The sequence below is a fragment of the Macrobrachium rosenbergii genome, chromosome 14 (genome assembly GCF_040412425.1).
Source record: "Macrobrachium rosenbergii isolate ZJJX-2024 chromosome 14, ASM4041242v1, whole genome shotgun sequence".
NCBI classification, from domain to species: Eukaryota; Metazoa; Arthropoda; class Malacostraca; order Decapoda; family Palaemonidae; genus Macrobrachium; species Macrobrachium rosenbergii.
The window spans coordinates 39,509,837-39,528,136 of record NC_089754.1 but is presented as its reverse complement, the minus strand read 5'-3'; the positions used below and the strand labels follow the sequence as shown (position 1 = coordinate 39,528,136).

General features: G+C 37.6%; 2 protein-coding genes across 3 annotated transcripts in view; one reads left to right on the top strand and one right to left on the bottom strand.

Annotated features, from left to right (window-relative positions):
• Nucleotides 1–628: 628 nt before the first annotated feature.
• Nucleotides 629–5,746, bottom strand: AIMP3 (aaRS-interacting multifunctional protein 3). 2 transcript variants are annotated; one of them, XM_067116520.1, is made up of 5 exons: nt 5,558–5,746; nt 3,446–3,616; nt 3,105–3,245; nt 2,060–2,201; nt 629–790 (listed from the first exon to the last, which is right to left on the bottom strand). In XM_067116520.1, exons 1-5 carry the CDS (start codon nt 5,633–5,635, stop codon nt 744–746), a joined length of 579 nt encoding a protein of 192 aa, XP_066972621.1. In that variant the 5' UTR covers nt 5,636–5,746; the 3' UTR covers nt 629–743. The 2 variants fall into 2 exon arrangements, with proteins under 2 accessions (XP_066972621.1, XP_066972622.1); XM_067116521.1 differs by lacking the exon at nt 2,060–2,201 and having other exon boundaries at nt 5,558–5,737.
• Nucleotides 5,747–6,617: 871 nt separating this feature from the next.
• LOC136845969 (large ribosomal subunit protein mL63) overlaps nt 6,618–18,300 on the top strand; it is an 18,696-nt gene continuing 7,013 nt past the window's right edge. Inside the window, exons 1-2 of the mRNA XM_067116517.1 lie at nt 6,618–6,798; nt 16,910–17,021. Of these exons, the coding sequence (XP_066972618.1) occupies nt 6,734–6,798; nt 16,910–17,021 (177 nt within the window). The 5' untranslated portion in view covers nt 6,618–6,733. The remainder of the gene's footprint in view (nt 6,799–16,909; nt 17,022–18,300) is intronic.

The following is an 18,300-nucleotide window of genomic DNA, read 5'->3' as shown; positions in this document are numbered from 1 at the left end:
TGGTTAACAAATTCCATTCTTAGAGACAAGACAGCTGGATAGCCATCTGCTTTTCTCTCCGGTGCATGGCATTAATCTTACACATCCTGCGAATATTAAAACTGTTGTAACTTTTCTGGCCAACCCTGTAAGAATTGAGTATTTTGACTAAGTGGTTTGGTTATACTACTAAATAATAATAACAATGTATCTCCTGAAAGCTTAAAGGCTGCTTTATAGGGATCCAGAAGTATAGTATCAGGAATGTTTGCACTCCAGAAGGATGATCAGATCTTGGCAAATACTTAACTTAAATAATTTGTTATTTGTTTAATCAATTTGCTACTTTCAGCAGATTATTAATTCATACTGAGCACTACAAATGAGTAGCACTGTAACACTGACTACTTCTGCTACTTCTTGCAAGGAACACTTTCTGCCACAAGATCACATATGTCCAGTAAAGTTTTTGCAATTAAATTATTTTCAATTTTTTATAGTACAAACTATTTATATTCAGCAGCAGTTAGTTTCAAGAGGATATGAAGCACACATAAATATTAATTTAATAAAGATGATATGCAGTAACCACAAATATTAATTCCATAAACTAGACACAAGGAATGTTAATGAGGAGAGAAACCATGTATAGTGTTGAGGAATGACTCATTTATTTGAAAATGTGCTAATGGCACCTTGCTGATCCTTCATATAAACAAGTTCTAGAAAACTGGACAGGTTTATGTGATTTTTTCAAATTTGCATCATTCTGAACAGCAGAAAACCATCGTGAAATATTCAAATACTGTTCCTGAAAAAGAAAAAAAGGTAACCATTAGAATGCATAATTAGTCATATTTCATAATTAAATGAAAATGAACTTTATATATACTTCACACCTTTAAATGTATGATGTGGCAGCAGTGAATTCCTCCACAATCTAATAAAAATCTCATCTTTAAAAGGCAAAATTAGTTTTCAATAAATAACTTTTACATAAACTACTGTAATCGTGAACTGCACTGATTCCTAAAAGCATCATTCTTTGAGACAAAAAAAAAAAGGTGGTCTCAGGTAGGTTAGCACATGCAACTAAGTTGCCAGTGGTTAACTGCAGTTAACTAAATTATTCTTTGTGTAGTCTACTCAGCTCCAACATTGTTGTGGGGTCTGAATTGGGAAAATTTTTTTTTTAAAGAATTTGCTTCATCATAAACCAATTGCTTTTACAGAGCCCATACATTTACTGACACTGACAAGGTAAGAGAAAAGGATATGAGATAATCAAGTAGCTGGGCATGATTATATAAAAGCAGTTCAAGGCTCCAAGAGAAAACTAAGTCAAGATCTGGATTTGAACCCTGTATAAAAAGTGAGGCAATGATGAGAAAGCTTTCCATTACATACACACTAATCACTTACAAGGAGTTACAGCAAGATAAATCAGAGACCTTCTGCTTAACAGGCAGCCAAACTGTAATGTCACAAAAGAGGAAGCAAACTAAAGAAGCAGAACAAATTCCTAAAAGGAAAATGGTCCCAAGAAGAGCAAAGGCCTGCTTGGCAGCTCCTCACAGAATAAATAAGATTTACACTATGGGTGTACCCAATAATCAGATCCAACCTTGCAATTCCATAAGCAACAAATATATCACTCAAGGTAACTCTGCACGGAGCATAGTCTCACCTGCGCTAAAAAGAGAGAGTATTTTAAAACTTGCAAGACAAGAGATGGGAGGCTCAGATACAACCTTGCAATTCCAAAAGCAACAAATATATCACCCAAGGTAATATTAAATAGAGCATAGTCCCACCTGCGCTAAAACAGAAAGTATTTTAAAACTTGCAAGACATGAGATGGGGGCCCACAGGACATATGAAGAACCTAGTTGCTTGAAAAGGAATCCCTAAAGGATCTTACAGTAGTCCCATATGGTCCTACCTATAGCAGAATCTCTACTGAAACAGGAATGGATCTCACTGCATACCTGGCTGGTAAAAACATAGAAAAATTAAAGGCATAAATTTGAGCTGAGAACAAATTACCAAGTAAAACCAGATCTAAAGGAGACTGACTCACTTCTATAGGGGACCCTGATTCCTTGTAAGGTGTCAAAGGTTATCTGAAGCAGTGTCAGTGTCCTTCTAGAACTGCTAGAAAAGGATGTTACAGTTCTTCTCTGAGAAGGGAGTACTGATTGAAACTTAAGTCTAAGGATTTCCTGCAAGCAAAAAGTAAGTTCTCTATACAACTTGGATCTCAAGGTAATGAAAGAAGTTCCAAAACTGGTAGTATCCCAATTCATCATAGCACCAGAATTATCCTTGACAAAGCAAACATGGTGTCTCCTCCTAGGAGGTACAGTGATATGCTTACACATTAGTAGGATTCTATTTGACACGATACTGTTTTCAAAACTGATATCACTATTTTGCATTTAATATCACACTCACAATACTGATAAAAATTCTATGCTAATTAGAGGAATATAACCACTATTATAAATATTTTACTACTTTCATTATAACAAAGCAAGAATATACACCAGTATAAACTTTCAGACTGATTTGTTTTTAATATTTATAATACAAATTTATCAGGATAAGTCCATTTTAGTTATGAATTCTTTTAATCATAGACTACCAAAGAGAAAATAAAATGGTTAAAAATCAAATACAGATACTGTACTGAATGTTTACTGTATCATACTGCATATCTGTGCATCTCTATAAATATGAGATGAATAAATGTGAGTTGAATCATGATTGCTGAAGAATTACAATGCCATTAATACATTACATTCATTTCTACTTGAAATGCACAATTTGGCCAAAGCACAACTGATCTGCAAAAAAAATCTGCAGCAATACAAACACAAGCATGGGATTATTTTTCAGTAATTTTTGGAAGGAAATGAGGCAAAAATCTTAATGAAAAAACAGCCCAACTACTTCACTGATCAATCCAAACATGAAATTTTGCCAATCTGTGATAGTGATATCAAATTCCTTTTGATTATTTGAAAGATGCACATCAATTACAAACATACATGGAAGGTGAAACACTACTTTCCAATATATTGAAAGTATATACATGAGAGAATACAATATATTCTGAAACTTACCTTTTGTTGATAGGTCCACTTTGCAACAAATGGATAAAGAATCAAGAACATGATAACATCTGCAGCAGTGACCATATGACCGCAAAGATAAGTTCTTGTTAGTAATTCCTTGTCAATATAATGTAGATTACTGTTTAATTCCTGAAAAGTAAGTTTTAAAAACAAATAAGATTTGGTTAGCAAAACCTAAATCTTGATATACAATCAATTTGCTCACAGTGTTTTAAAACATATGAAACATAATTGTCAAATGAAATTATCCAAATGCTGAAACTATCATAAACAAATATTCAAGTAAGAATGTTATAATACGCAATTAAACCTAGAGGGGCAGCACTTACTTCATAAGTTGAACAGCGGAATAAATCTGTTGCACACTGTGTCAGCCAGTCATGAGTCAGGCATCTCTGCAGCACTGTGGAACCCTCTAGAGACTGCTTTTGTAATCGTACCAGATTCAAAACTCCACACACAAACCCAGAAAACTTTTTTCCTCCAACCTCTACAATAACCTGAAGAGAATAGAATTGTCAGAAAATAATCTGCCATTATTTTTTTATTATATAATACAAATAGTAAAACAGGCAGGGCATGTTTAAATCCTATCCCTGATGAAGAATGGGACCTTGGACTAAGCAAACTGGCTTTTTGAAAGAAAAGAGGTTATTCAAATTAGGAAAGGCAAAGTCAGACTCTATGCAAGTTTTTGAGGAAAGTTCGAAAATAACCTACACAAGGGGCTATGATTTATATTTCTTTAGGAACAAATAAGACTCTTGTGGCATGATGTAAAGGAGTGGACAATGTGAGCTGGGATTTATGCTGAATAATTATATTAAAAATTCTAAGAAGAGAACTGCTTTCAAGTTTTGGTACAAGAAGCTTGTCCATACTCTCCTCAAAAGCTTATTCTTCAAGAGTGGCAAATTGTCCCCTTTTATAGTTTGCAGATTCTAATACTGAAGCTGATGACCCTACTGTTTCTAGCACCTCTAAATAAGGTAAGGCTTTATAAGTTGAGCACAAGGTTGGGTTAAATGGGTGCCCTCCAGCCATGTAAGGATCCAACTTCCTAGATATCATTTGGTTAGGATATTTTCCTCTATGACTTACAGTGTTCCAGGTTTGGTTGGGTGGGAAGTTCTGTGAAGGGGAGCAACGGCCCAAACTAATTACACAGTGCCCTCTTTAGGTTAGGATGCATCCCTGTATTTGATTCAATAACTTACGACATCCTAGGTTAGGTTGGGTCAGAGGTCCAGGGAATCAAAATCTCCACTCTCTAAGTTAGGTTATGGTGCATTCCTGCAGTTCTTGCATCTTCTGTTCTACTCCCAAAAAATCCTGTTTCCCACAGGGAACCTCTCACTAGCCTATACATACAGAGAAGGGGATGTATTATAGTTTAATTAAGCATTTCTAGAAAAATTATTACCAAATTCATCAAAATCATACGAAAGACGTCTGGGAAAAATAAAATTCCAAGCAAGCCTCAATTACAGCTGTGAACAATTTATTTTCTGGTTTCTATTATGGTTAATATATCTAAGACCATTATTATTTGAAAAAATTTCATCTACTTCTCACTAATCCAACCATAAAAATTCTGGTTTCCCACTGGTCTGAAATGTAAGGGTTAAAAAGTGAGATAGCCCCTACGCTGTTAGATAATGTTACCTGTAAAGGGTTACACAGAAATGATTCCAGCATTTGCAAAAGAAAATTGGGTAGAACTATATAGTAGCTCCGCGGCAGCACTATAACTTGACTTTTTCTACAGTTTTTTGGTTGCTAATTATGAATTTACCTTTAATTTTTGATGCTCAATGTAATTAACCTGTAATTAACCGCAGAAGTCCATCCAACAAGGGGTTTCCATACACGATCTTCACAAGACAGAGCACAGGTACGTCTGTTTCAAACGGTTCATATCCTGCCTGGCAAGTGCAATAACTTGTGAACGTATGGGTACCCAACACCCCCCGGGCCAGTACTAAACACGGCGAAGGGACATTCCATTTGGCCGACAACAAACAGATGCACCGCCAATATCAGAACCCCTAAAAGTGTAGAAAAAGCCAGTTGAAAAGGTAAAAACAGGCACGGAGCTAATATATAGAATTACCGAAAATTGGAACTTAGTTCTACCAATTGGAAATAGGCTAAATGTCAAATGAATCAATAATCTCTTTGCCTAAGCTACAGGAAGAATGCTAGGCTAGCCCAAAAGAAACACCATATTTAAGCTAGGCCTACATTCAAAACTAATTATAAGATTGAAATAACTCTTACCATTCGGTTTTAGTCAGGTTAGCGATAGTAGGCTACCGTAAAATACTGTATAATTTTCGAGAAGCTGTTGATTACAGCTTAGGCAGACCCACATGTTGAGATGGAACAAACCTAGTCTAGATTAACCCAGGTTGTATAGGGTCCCAGTAAAGGCCACTTACCCCATTCTTCTCAGAAGCCACTTTCACTTTAGCAGCGCCAAGGTACTTCGCGAAATCTGACACAATTTTTTTTTCCATCGTACTGCTATCGTATAAAGATGTACAAGTATACAAGACTGACTTTATCCGTCAGAAACTAAAATGGCAAAGGAAAGCCAATAGTAGTTGTAGTTGTAGCCAAAGCGTTATACAACGGCTCATTATGTAAGATAGTGGTACCTGTGCAATGTTTTCTCTTGCTTTTCCACTATTCCAAAATTACTTTACTGACTGTTTCCTAACTTTATTATATTCTTCTTTAAGTTTCGCATTATAAGAATACTGAAAATGATCTGTTCTTTATCATTCTGGTGTTGTCAGTGAACAGTTCGACTGTACTACCTACTTAGAATTTCAGCATATGCTAGAAAATACTATGAACAAAACTTAATGTGTTTTGTGAACAAAGAATTCACCATTTACCCTTAAAATCTCTTACCCTTATCCAACTCCCCTATGAAAATCATAGTACTAGTACTTTATTTAATGTTCATTGCTGAAACTTAATGTGTTACTACTGTATTGATTTTTTATGCTGAAAATTGACGTGCTACTATTTTTAAAAAAATAGGTGACCTCCCATGTAGCCTACCGTCTATTTAAGTAGTGCTATGTTTCTAGCTTTAACTACCAGTGCTTCCCAGGTTAACATATCTTTTTAACTATTAACTTTTCTTATTTAGAAGACTACGCTTCGATTTTGCTTCCTTATGGCTAGTGTTCTTTGTGAACCTCTTTTATTTTACCAAACAATCTCAGTTTGACGTCTTTGCCTCGAAAGACTAGGGAGTTTTTTTCATTATGAATAAATTCAGATATATGCGACTATCATTCATGGGGTATAAAGACGAAATACTTTATAATATTTTGTTGTTTACAAATCCGTGTGGAAGAGAAATTGATGAATAAAAAAAAACTTGGAACTAGAGGGAAATTAAACCCAAAACAGTAGGCTACAAGCAGAAGCAAACGAGGTGACAAGGAGCCGTTACAAAAATAATGGGCAACTTCTTGCTATAATTCTACAAGAGTACTGCCGAAAACGAAACGCAACTACTACTACTTAGTTATTTATTGGCTGCGGCGTTTTAACACTTTTGATATTTAAGTGAACGGTGGGTCTCTTCGATATTTAAAATGAGGTTAACACTCGCTGCATTGGCAAGTTTTAGAAAGACGTATCCAGGACATATATACAGAGGGTAAGAAGCTTAAGTTTTTATATCTAAGATTGTAAAGGTTTATATTCTCACGGTAACTAGCCTAGGCTACCTAACCACACTTAGCCTACCGTAACCAAATCTTGAACGCATCACCTTCACCTGGCCCGGGAGCTCCCCCCAACAAGTAAGTTGTGCCCCCTTACTCAGCATTCTACCTTTGAGATGTAACACCTCTTGGTAAAACTGAAGACTACTGGCCTAGGCTACCGCGACCTGGTTCTCGCCAGTTGCAGACCAGAATCTTTACCTCCGTTAATTTTTGGGTAATTTTTCGGAAAACTCCAGCCAGCCATTTCGGAAGGTTCAGTTAGCCATTTTTGCATAAAAACCATTTTTATGTTTTTCATTCAAAAAGGATGGCTAATAAACAGGGCACTAAAAGAACCTAAAATAGTAACGTATCAAGTCAGTAACCTAGGGGTGTTTACTGGTTACAATTTGGCACAAAGTAAGAGCTATGGAGGGGGCTGGTAGCTGACTTACCTTATAAGTCGTAATTTGATTAATTATTTTTTTACTCTGTTATTAAGCATTTTAACGAAGGTCATGTATTGAGAAGAAAGTTTTTCGTTTTGATGAGTTTTATCCAAGAAAAATATAAGTTGTAATGTGGGAGGTGGCTGAGTCTTCCACGCCAAACCCCATTTTTGTTATGTCTAGCCTATTCTCTGATTTTTGTTTGTGATATTAGGTCTACCTTTATTTGCTATCTTTTGTTTATGTTTTTCGCTCATCCCCAAGAGGATGTTAATAAACAGGGCACCTATTCTGCACGTAAACTAGTAGTTATCAAAGTCAATCACAGTTTAGTTAGTCTTCAAAATATTACTTTAAATTCCTCAAACTAGTAGTAGCCTAGGTAACTACATTTGTGAATGGCACAAAGTAAGAGCTGAAAAAATATTAATGTCCTAGCTAGGTTTAAACAATAAAGTAAATAGTGTACAAAGATGGTGGAAACTAAATGGTAGAACTATATAGGGTAAATTTTTAGAAAGAGGAACCAGCCCAAATTGACATGAAAATATGTTTTTCTAGGTGATTTTGATGTGTTTTGCACGAATATCACCTTCATTTTCCTTGGAAATTAACGGTTTTAGACTTTACTCGGAGCACCTACAGTTTCCCGGGCCCACTCGACCGCCGACCGAAATCGGCGGAAGAACACCAAAACCAACATGTCGTCCTGTTTATGTGTGCTGTCAGTAAGGCCGTGGCGGAACGGCGCCGCGCTCTTATCCGCATATTTAAAGATTCTTGGCAAGCACGACATTTTCTGGCAAGAGGTAATGTTGCACTGCGCTGCGCGCTAGCCACAGGGGTTACAGTAAGGCCGTGTTCTTCCGCCGATTTCGGTTGGCGGTCGAGTGGGCCCGGGAAACTGTAGGTGCTCCAAGTAAAGTCTAAAACCGTTAATTTCGAGGAAAATGAAGATGATATTCGTGCAAAACACATCAAAATCACCTAGAAAAACATATTTTCATGTCATTTTGGGCTGGTTCCTCTTTCTAAAATAATACCCTATATAGTAGCTCCACGGCGGCGACTGCCTTCTAACTTAACTTTTTCTACAGTTTTTTGGATGCTAATTATGAATTTACCGTTAATTTTTGGCGCTTGAATGTAATTAACCTGTAATTATCCCCTGAAGTCCATCCAACAAGGGGTTTCCATACGCGATCGTCACAAGACAGAGCATGGGTATATCTGTTAGAACAGTTCATATCCTGTCCGACAAGTGGAATGACTTGTTAATGTATGGGTACCCAACCCCCTCGGCCAGTACTAAACACGGCAAAGGGACATTCCATTTGGCCAACAACAAACAGATGCACCGCCAGTATCAGAACCTCTAAAGGTGTAGAAAAAACCAGTTGAAAAGGTAAAAACAGGTGCAGAGCTAATATATAGAATTACCAACTAAACTTTATAAAGATATTTCATTGTATAGAAATAGATTCAGATTTTGAGGTGAAAATAACTACAAAAATGTAGATAAAATTGTATGAATTAAAACCTGGCTAAATGTAAAGGAGAGGGCCGCATGAAGACATTGTTTATTAATATTGGTATTTCTAAGTATTGTATTTAGCTCCGCACGAACTGTCATTCGGGATCTATACGTTCAAGAAGGGATTGGTTAAGGAAATCTATTGTAAAAGGGACCATGCTAACCTAACGCACCGTGCCTAATGTGAAGGAAACCACTTTTTACCAGAAGTTCTCCTATAACACTGTGCATGTTAATTACAGTTGAGCAACAAAAAATAACAGTAAATTCTTGATAAACAACCAAAATACTATAGGAAAAGTCAATTTCCAAGGTAATACTTGACACAGCTAATACTTAGTTCTACCTTAATATTTTATGGCAAAAAAGTATAGAAAGGGGAGTACATGATGCAGTACAGGTGAAATAATTGAGAAATTTACCATATTTTGTTTGTATTCACGTTCAACCCCCAGGGGCTGGTAAACATGGTAGAATCCTTTTGGGATTTTTTGTTTGTACAAGCCCCACTGGGATGAAAATATAAATTGTCCTATAAACAAAAGAAGGTAAATTTCTCATCTCAGTCAATTTCTCAAATTATCTCACCAGCACTGTATTATATACACCCTTAAATATATTCTCCAGTTAAAAATTATATTAATAAATTATATTAATATATTAATAAATGGCATCTTTGTGCAGCATTTACAAAAACCAAAACTTGACTTTTAAAACTCATGAAATATCCTTAAACTTGACTTTTAAAACTTATGAAATATCCTAAGCGATGGTTTTTTCTAACATTGAGCTAGTTTTCAAAGTGGTCCTCATGATCGATCCAGGGGTAGTAACCCTGGCATTATGGATAGCTTTTTCTCTGGTATATTTAGCAATATTTATACCTAGAAATGTGTGCTATTGGAACCATTTCACTGGGTGACACAGGTCTTCCCCCAGAAATAGATTTTTCCGTTGTCAAAATCCCTTTTTTCTGTCAGAAATCCTTCATTAATAATTTAAAATAAATACTAAGGTTACATGAATTTATAGCCAAATAGGCCTGGCTTTCATGAAATGGTAAATTTTCTCTTTAAACAACCATATTCCAGAGTTGAAAATATTATTTTCCCCTGTTGTTGTTGTTGTGGTTCCCCAGACTGTTATGCCAGCAAGCCTGCACCACGCAAGAAGGACACCACGCTTACTGGATCTGACCGTAACTGTGTGGTAGTGTGTATGTTGTGTTGTTGTCTAAGGGCTGCCAAGTTAGGGCAATCTACTAAGAGATGTGTAATTGTGTGGGGACTAACTTGGCAGAGTGGACATATGTCTGGGTGTTGTCTATGCGGTGTTTGTAAGTGTTTAGTGATTGGTGATGACCACAGCGAAGTCGAGTCAGGTATACTCTCTCCAATCTTGAGAGCTGTGTTTCTGTGCTGCTTATGTTGGGTGGGGGTGCCGAGTATTTTGTTGTTGGGAATGTTATTAAGTGCTTGTCTGGTGAGGTGAGTATGGATGTGCTTTTTGTTTTGTGTGATGTTTGTGGGTGGTGGTATAGAATTCAAGATATTTGTATAGTGTCTGTGTGGTGTATTCGCTATTTGCCTGTGTGTTGGAGGGTGGTCGTGAAGGTAATAGCATGGGCTGTTTGTGTTGTTTATGACCGATGCCAAGAATTGTGTGCCTCTCATGTCTAAGTGTTGCCTGATGGTGAGAATCTTGGTTTTGGCGTGTAAGTGTTCTATTGGTGTGGATTGTGTACTGCCAAGGATGATTCTAAGAGCTGTGTTTTGTATTATTTGTAGTTTGTTTAGTTGTGTTTTGGATATGACAGGGTGCCAGGCTGGGCTGGCGTAGTTTATTATGGAGCGGATGTATTGTTTGTATACTGTGATGAGCGTTTCTTTTTGTTGTCCAAATGTTATGCCTGTTAGTGATCTTAGTGCATTTAGTCTAGGTTTGCATTTCTTGATGATGTTACTGACATGTGGAGCAAATGACATTGAAGTGTTTTATGTGACTCCTTGGATTTGTTTCGTGTGTGTGTGGAATTGTGGTGTTGTTCAGCATTGCTGTGGGTCTGTACTGATGTTCTTTGTTGTGACTAGTGAGTAGTGTACTTGTGGATTTTGTTGGTGCTACCTGTAATCTGTTTTGTGTGAGCCAGTTTTCAAGTTGTGTTATGTAAGTCTGTACTTGTGTGGAGCATACGTTTTTGTCTCCATGTATTGATATGATTGTTAGATCGTCTGCATATGAGGAGATGTATATGTTGTTAGGTGGTGTTGGTATGTCATGCATGAATAGGTTAAAAAGTGTTGGGCTTAGGACGGAGCCTTGTGGGGCGCGCCGTTCGGGAAGTTTCTGATTTTGGATGACTCGCCATTGTAGTGTACAAATGCTTGTCTGTCTGTTAAGTAATTGGCGAGCTAGCGTTTGGTGTTGTTGTGTAGTGTGGTGTTGTAAACTTTGTTGATGAGAAGTGGTCTAGAGATGGCGTCAAAGGCTTTACTTATGTCTATTGTGATTAGCAGTGTTCTTTGTGGTGGGCGTCTGGAGTTAATGCCATCTTGTATTTTTTGTGTAAGGTTGGTGAGTAGTGTTGTTGTGGAGTGGTGTGGTCTGTAGCCATGTTGAGTGGGTGACAGTGGTATGTGTGGTGTGGTTTTACGTAAGATGAGGCGTTCTATTACTTTTGATGGTGTGCAGAGTAAAGTTATAGTTCTGTATGAAGCTGCTTGTGTAGGTGTTTTGTTTGGTTTTAGAAGTGCTATTATTTTCCCCAGTTTCCAAATGTGTGGTATAATGCAGTGTGCATATGAATAATTGGCTATGTTTGTCAGTGTTTGTGTGCCATGGGGACCTAGATGTTTTAAATGAATGTTTGAAATGTTATCGATGCCCATGGCTGCAGAGTTTTTAAGTTGTTTAATGATTCTAGCAGTGTCTTCTGTTGTGGCTAGTATTACTGTGTAATCTAATGGGAACTGTTGTTTGCGTCTGTAGATGTGTCTGTCTTCTTTGTATTTGCGTAGGTGGCTGATTTTTGCGTAGTGGTTTATTAAGATGTTGGCTTGTTGTTTGCGTGAAGGGATCTTGTCAGATGTGGTGATTGAGGCGTGACTTTGAGTGTTCCCACTGTTTGAATTGATGAGACTGTTGATAGTTTTGTGTAGTTTGGATGGGTTGGTTCTGTAGTCTAGTGTACCTTGAAAAGTTTGCCAGTTCTCTGTCTGTTTTTGAGTTAATTTGGTGTTTATTTCTGTGTTTAAATCATGTATGCGATTTGTTGTGATTTGTGTGTGTGGGGTTGGTGTATTTCTTAAATTGTTTCGTTCTGTTATGAGTCTGTTTATGTCAGGCGTGAAATTTGGGTTGTAGTGTTTTCTGTTGCCTTTAGGAACATTTCTTTTGTCTGCATTGTTTATTATGTCGTTGAATTGTATTGTTGTATTGTTTAGTGTCTGTGATGATGTTATGTGTGTGTGGTTTAACTCCTGGAAATGAGCCTCAGTGGTTTCTAAGTACTCATCCCAGGCAGCGCGCTTGTAGTTAGGGATGGTGTGTCTTGTATGTGAGAAAGTGTCATGTGTGGTTCGGAGTGTTATTAAAATAGGAAGGTGGTCTGATGATAGGTCTGTTTGTGTTTTTCATGTGATTGATGGTGCTATGTTGGGTGAGCAAAATGTTATGTCTGGGGAAGTGAGACTAAAGTTGGCTTCGTGTGGTATGTGTGTGTGCATATCTGTGTTGTTTAATATGTATAGCTGGTCTAATTGTGTTGAGATGTCTGTGCCTCTTTGTGTGATGTCTTGGTGGGCGTACCAGTCTGTGTGTTTGGCATTGAAATCTCCTCCCAGAAGTATATCTGGGAGGGTATTCAACGCCTGCAGTCTAATTGTGAAGTTTGCTGGTAAACCCGGTGAATATTCTGGAGGGATGTATGTGTTGATGATTGTGATTTGTTTATTGTGCCCTATTTTGATATTAAATGCTTGTAGTTCTGTATGTCTGTCTGCTTGTGTTAGTGTTCTGATGTGCTGCGTTTTTTCAATGTAGGATATGTTATGGTGTATGTATGTGATGAGGCCTCCGCCATCACCATGTTGTCTGTCTTGTCTGATGGCTATGTAATTTGGTATGCTGGGTGTTTTATGTGTGTGTTTCAGTTTTGTTTCTTGAATGATGGCTATGTGGATCTTTTGTTTGTGCATGAAATGTTTTAGTTCAATGTGTTTGTTGCGAATGCCGTCAATGTTTAATTGTAAGATGTTTATGTTGCGATGATTATATCTAAGTGTGTGAGTGCGTGTATTTAGTGGTGCATTTCTGTGGGCGTTAGGTGAGTGTGTGCTATGGGGTGTTGGGGTTTGTGGGGATGTTTGATTTGTAGGAATGGGTGATGGTGTTCTGGGATTGGAGGAAAGTGTGGTAGATGTGGGAGATGGTGGTCTGTGTGGTGTTTTGTTGGATAGGAAGTGCTTGTTGTGTATTGTTATTGTTTGTTTGTGTGTGTGTGTTACGGCATATGATGCACTTCCAATGTACATTGTAGTCTTTTAGTGTTCTCAGTGTGGTGCACGAAGGTGTACCCACCCACCACACAAGTTGCAGTGGACTGATCCACCCCGGCGCGGGAAGCTGTAACTCGTGTGCTGCAGATGGGACATGTGTAGGGGCCTGGGTTTAATTCTATGTCACCGGCTAGATTAATTGTAGGGATATAGTAGCCGGGTTACCATATCCCTTCAGAGAAAAACTGAGATCCAGCTGCGCCGGCGCCAACCCGGGCGCGGTACCCTGCAGAGCATTGGGGAGCCACTCCTCCTCTTCTCCCCTCCCTTGTCTTCGCAGTGGGGTTGTATTGTGGACGTTTGATCCAGGCGGCCGTCGTTCCACCGCCGTCTGGAGAGGTCCCACGACGATGACGCGTCCACTCCGGAACCATTTTCCCCTGTTCTGATATATACTTTGAATGTTTTTGACATTTATTTTGTTAGAAAACAATTAGTTATAGAGACACTACGAGAGGGGATGATTTTTGGGGTGCAGAACTCAAAAGTAATGAAATACAATGTTGTGTGTAACTTAACCTAACCTAGGGTACTAGATCCTAAAGGCCACCTCTAACATTCAGGTATGCCTGTGCAGTTATGCCTGCACATTCGGCCTGTGCAGGCAAACCTAAACATCAATGTGAACATCCAGCACAGTTTTCCACAGAAAAAATAGTTGTGTATAATGAAGGCTGAAAGTGGCAGCATATTCCATTATATCATGTAGATTATTTTGAAATCTATATGAATGAGGCTATGCTTGGGCAAGTAAAATCCAAAGGCTATCATAAAAGATTAAGACTGTATATGTATAGTTGTGGTTATAAACCTTATATGCAAGTCAATATTTAAATGAGCATAAATATTCATTATGGCAAAATAATGTAAAACAAGAATAGGCCTATATATGCCTATTCATGAGTATGCAACATATATGTCATTCATTTGTAAAATGAGAACAAAATAATGTTCTCATGAAACAAAATAAAACAATATTAGACTATGCATGTTTATTCATTGCTCACATCCCATGTAAGCGAGTTTTGAAATTAAATTAGGCTAATCAGTACATTAATGAAACAAAGGAAATCGGTCATAAACTATGGATGTTCATTCATTGTAACACATCATAAGATAGTCATTCTTAAAATTAAAACAAATCAGTATTAAGCATTTTAATGAAACAAAAAACAATATTAGGCCTATATATGTCATGTATGAAATGAAAAACAGTTACTGACTTAATTAACACAGTTATCTTGCCATGGAACTCTTCCTTCATTCATAAAATATTCAAAAACTCTATGAAAGTCCTTGGCAGCAAATTTAAACTTTTAACAAATTCATGTAGGAGTACTGAATTAGCTTTTTCAACCACTCTTTCAATGGGCATCTTGCTTGACGTTTATGAATTTTGGTGCTATCAGCAAGCCATAAGGTTTGCCTGCACAGGCTGACTGTGCAGGCAGAACCCCGCAGGTATAACGGAACGTTAGTGGTGGCCTTTCCCTCCTCCCCCACTACCAAACCCAATATGTAGGCACTTTCAGATTACATAATAGAGTTGTGACCTAGTCTAACCATACATAACCTAACCTGCCTTGGGTGCTAAGTCCATACCTGGCCAGAGGGGCTTTGTCCCCCTTTGACCCCCCCACCTAACCTAACCTAACCTAACCTAGGGCACCAAGTCCTTACCTGGCTGGGGGTGTCACTGAAAAACACTTAGTAAGCCTTATCTTAATTAGAACAAGAGCTTGAGAGGTTTTCAAATACAAAAAAATATTTATCTTATATATTTTCTCCCACTTAAAAATGCAGCTTTCCCACTGTGGCCCCCTGTAATTAAAGGATATGAGTGGTTCCAGTATCTTTAAACTAATAATTTGTTACTGAAATCAATGTTAGAGATGTTCTAAACACTTTAGGAAAAAAATTCAACTCAATTGAAATAATCCAAGGAACAGGAGGTACAGTATACATGTCTGCACCAGAGGAACCTTAAGAACTGAAGCTGGTTTTTTCAAGCAATACCTGAATTCCACTGTCCACTTACCCACATTACCAGATGTATACTGTATAATGAAAGATATTCCAATTATGCTCGACATCCTTACCCATATTGCATCATTGGTGGATATTACTTTATATTTGCTATTATCCTTCTTAATGTGCTGTTGGCATTGCAAGAATTTCAAGGAGGTTGGTGGCTCACTCATGGGTGTCAGTAAGTGACAGCACTATTGTGGTGGCTTACGTCAACAAGCAGGGTAGATGGTCTCCCTTCCCCTCAGCTAGTTGGCACAGTAGGTGCACAGGTGAGAAGACTTTCCATCCTTTGACTTGATGGCTAGGTACATTCCAAGCAGGACTGTGGTTGCAGGTCAGTTCAGCTGTAGGTGGCAGGTTGTAGGAATTGAGGTTATGCGAGGTTGAGGTTATCATCCGAGGTCTGGGCTTGTTTGCCTCCAAAGTGGCTAAACAGATTTTAAAGAAACTCCTGATTCATCATTTTATCATAAAATGCCAGTTCCAGACCCCCGGCAGATTTGAGGATTCCTTTCGACACCCCTAAGACAACCTGGATGTCTACTCCTTCCCACCATTATTCCTGTTCTTGGTCCCTAGCTAATTGTTAGCCCAGTCTGCTGGGTCTCTTGGTTGAGATACGATTTAAAGCCTTCCCTTCGTGGCACAAGACTTTTCAGCAGTTCCTGCAAGATGGATTTTTTTCTTTGTTTTTTTGCAGAACTCTTGATGGGAGAAATGTGGGACAGTCAGGAAATTCTCAGCAACAGTGTGTCAGAAAAGTGGGCTGACTTCTATCATTGGTGTCTTGGGACAGGTATCCGTTTGGTTGTAGTTGCTGTTTAGTATTTTGTGGACTTGTCTTATTTCCCCCATGCTTTTCAGTCTCTGTGGTAAAGGGTTATCACTCTGCCCTGTCCTGGTCTTCCAACCAGAGGGCATGGATCTCTTGTCCATTTTAGAATTATTCATTCTCATAAGATGCTTTAAACATTCTTGCCCATCCCGTTAAGCTTTTGGGGCAATGAATGTCTCATCCTTCCTGGACCTTCTCAGGTAAGATCTCTTGGGTAGAGATCTTACCATCAAGCCAGCCTTTATGGTAACCCTTAATATTATCTGTGTCTGGCATTCAGAGGACTGGAATGAGCTCTTATTCATTTTCATTCCTGAGTTTTTGGTGAAACTCGGATCAGGTCGGTTCTTGCCCCAAGGTGTGAGACCTTCATGATTCCACCTCTCTGAGAGTTTGTTAATGGAAATCAATACAGCACCAATATAAAGTAATGGCTCTAGTAAGGCAATGGTTTGGTTTTTGTGCTGTATTTTTATTTTGAAAACTATTTCTACCTCGGTCAGTAGTATAAATAGCCAAAGTGTACTGCTGTCACAGTTTAAACTTGTTTTGTATAGAAATTTCAATTTTATGTTATGCTTCATTATAACAAATTACTGTATATTTATATTTAGCGGTCTCTTGTAGCCTAATGTAATACCATGTTTCTCATTTTAGCAAACATCGTAAAAGGCCATATGTGACTGAGGAAGCTATAGCAGGTAGAATCAAATTTCTCAAGATGGAAGAACAAAATATGTTTTACTTAAGACATCCATATCTCACTTTGGTAGGTTTAATAAGTTTTAGTTTCAAATGTTTTCTTTTGTAGATGATGGTGAGAGCAACATTGATGTTATTAAACATTAGAAATTAATGTTAGTTACACACGTTCTGCACAATTTGAGAGAAGGTTTTATTCGTGTGTGTCTGTGTTTCCAATATCAGCTTTTTCATGCGATACGTATATAGGATGTAAAGGTTTAGATTTTTGTTCTTGTATATCAATTTCAGCAGAAGCCATTTGTTTTTAGGATAAAGTTTTTGTTTAGTTACAGGATTGTCCAGCAAAAAACAAAAACTATGTAGTTATTTACAGTACAGTTGTATCTAAAATTTTGTGGAGTTACAGGCACCAGTGTCCATTGAAAATTAGAAATCTGTGAATAACAAGTTCCCCCACATCAAGTTCTAATATGGTACAGTGTATTGCTTGCCACAAACCCTACCAATATTTAACATAGACAGTTGATTATTGAATGTTTATCAAATTTATAGCCTTATTGTAATCTTTTTCGTAAGTGGAGGTGAATCATTAGGATAGTCATCCACTTCATCATTATTACTTATATTATGTAAGAAGAGCTGCCTTTGTGGTGGCAAGGCTGGAAGTAGTGGATGGGGTGGAATGAAAGGCCAGGATTTTGGGTTTGACCTCCTAGAAACACATTGCGGTTGCTGTTTGCTGTTTGACCTTTTTACCTTTTAATTCTTTAATATTGATTTATTTAGCGCAGTTGCTCTTTCTGTCGCTTCCTTCACTTTGAAGGTGTTTATTGCAGATTGGCCAATAAATAAAAGTATTACTGTATTTGTAAACTACCTTTGTCGTCTTCATCTGGTATAGCATCTGGTATGGTCAACTTCATCAGTTCTTTTTTGGTTTACTGATTTGGGCGGTATCAGGTAAATCAATAATTTCCTAGATATTAGTACAAAATTTCCTAGATATTAGTACAAAATAAGTGTCTTACGAAACAAGTGTCAGTCTTTTTTCTTGGCTTTAAACCTGGTGCTCAAATCTCTTTTTGGCAAGTAGATGTCTGTCCCCTGTGCATTTTCTTTTATCTAAAACAGCATTGGTATATTGGCATTGAATATAGGGTTTAGGAATATAGTCTTCCGTATTTTCCTCAGATAATTTAATTTTTAGGTGCTAGTTTTGTCCAGTGAATTTTATCTTAAACACTCAGCATCTAGCCAGTTATCTTTTTATGCTGTTTGAGTTCATAAAGCATAAGGGAGAATAATGGTTATGTAGTTCAGTGTGTTGGTTTTGTTACACTTCC

Excerpts from the sequence above, each read along its gene's own strand:
- AIMP3 (XM_067116520.1), bottom strand. The coding sequence starts at position 5,635 with ATGGAAAAAAAAATTGTGTCAGATTTCGCGAAGTACCTTGGCGCTGCT. Across the intron at positions 3,246-3,445 it reads TCCGCTGTTCAACTTATGAA|GAATTAAACAGTAATCTACA; the intron begins GTAAGTGCTGCC and ends CTTACTTTTCAG. Across the intron at positions 791-2,059 it reads AATCAGGGTCCCCTATAGAA|GAACAGTATTTGAATATTTC; the intron begins GTGAGTCAGTCT and ends TTTCTTTTTCAG.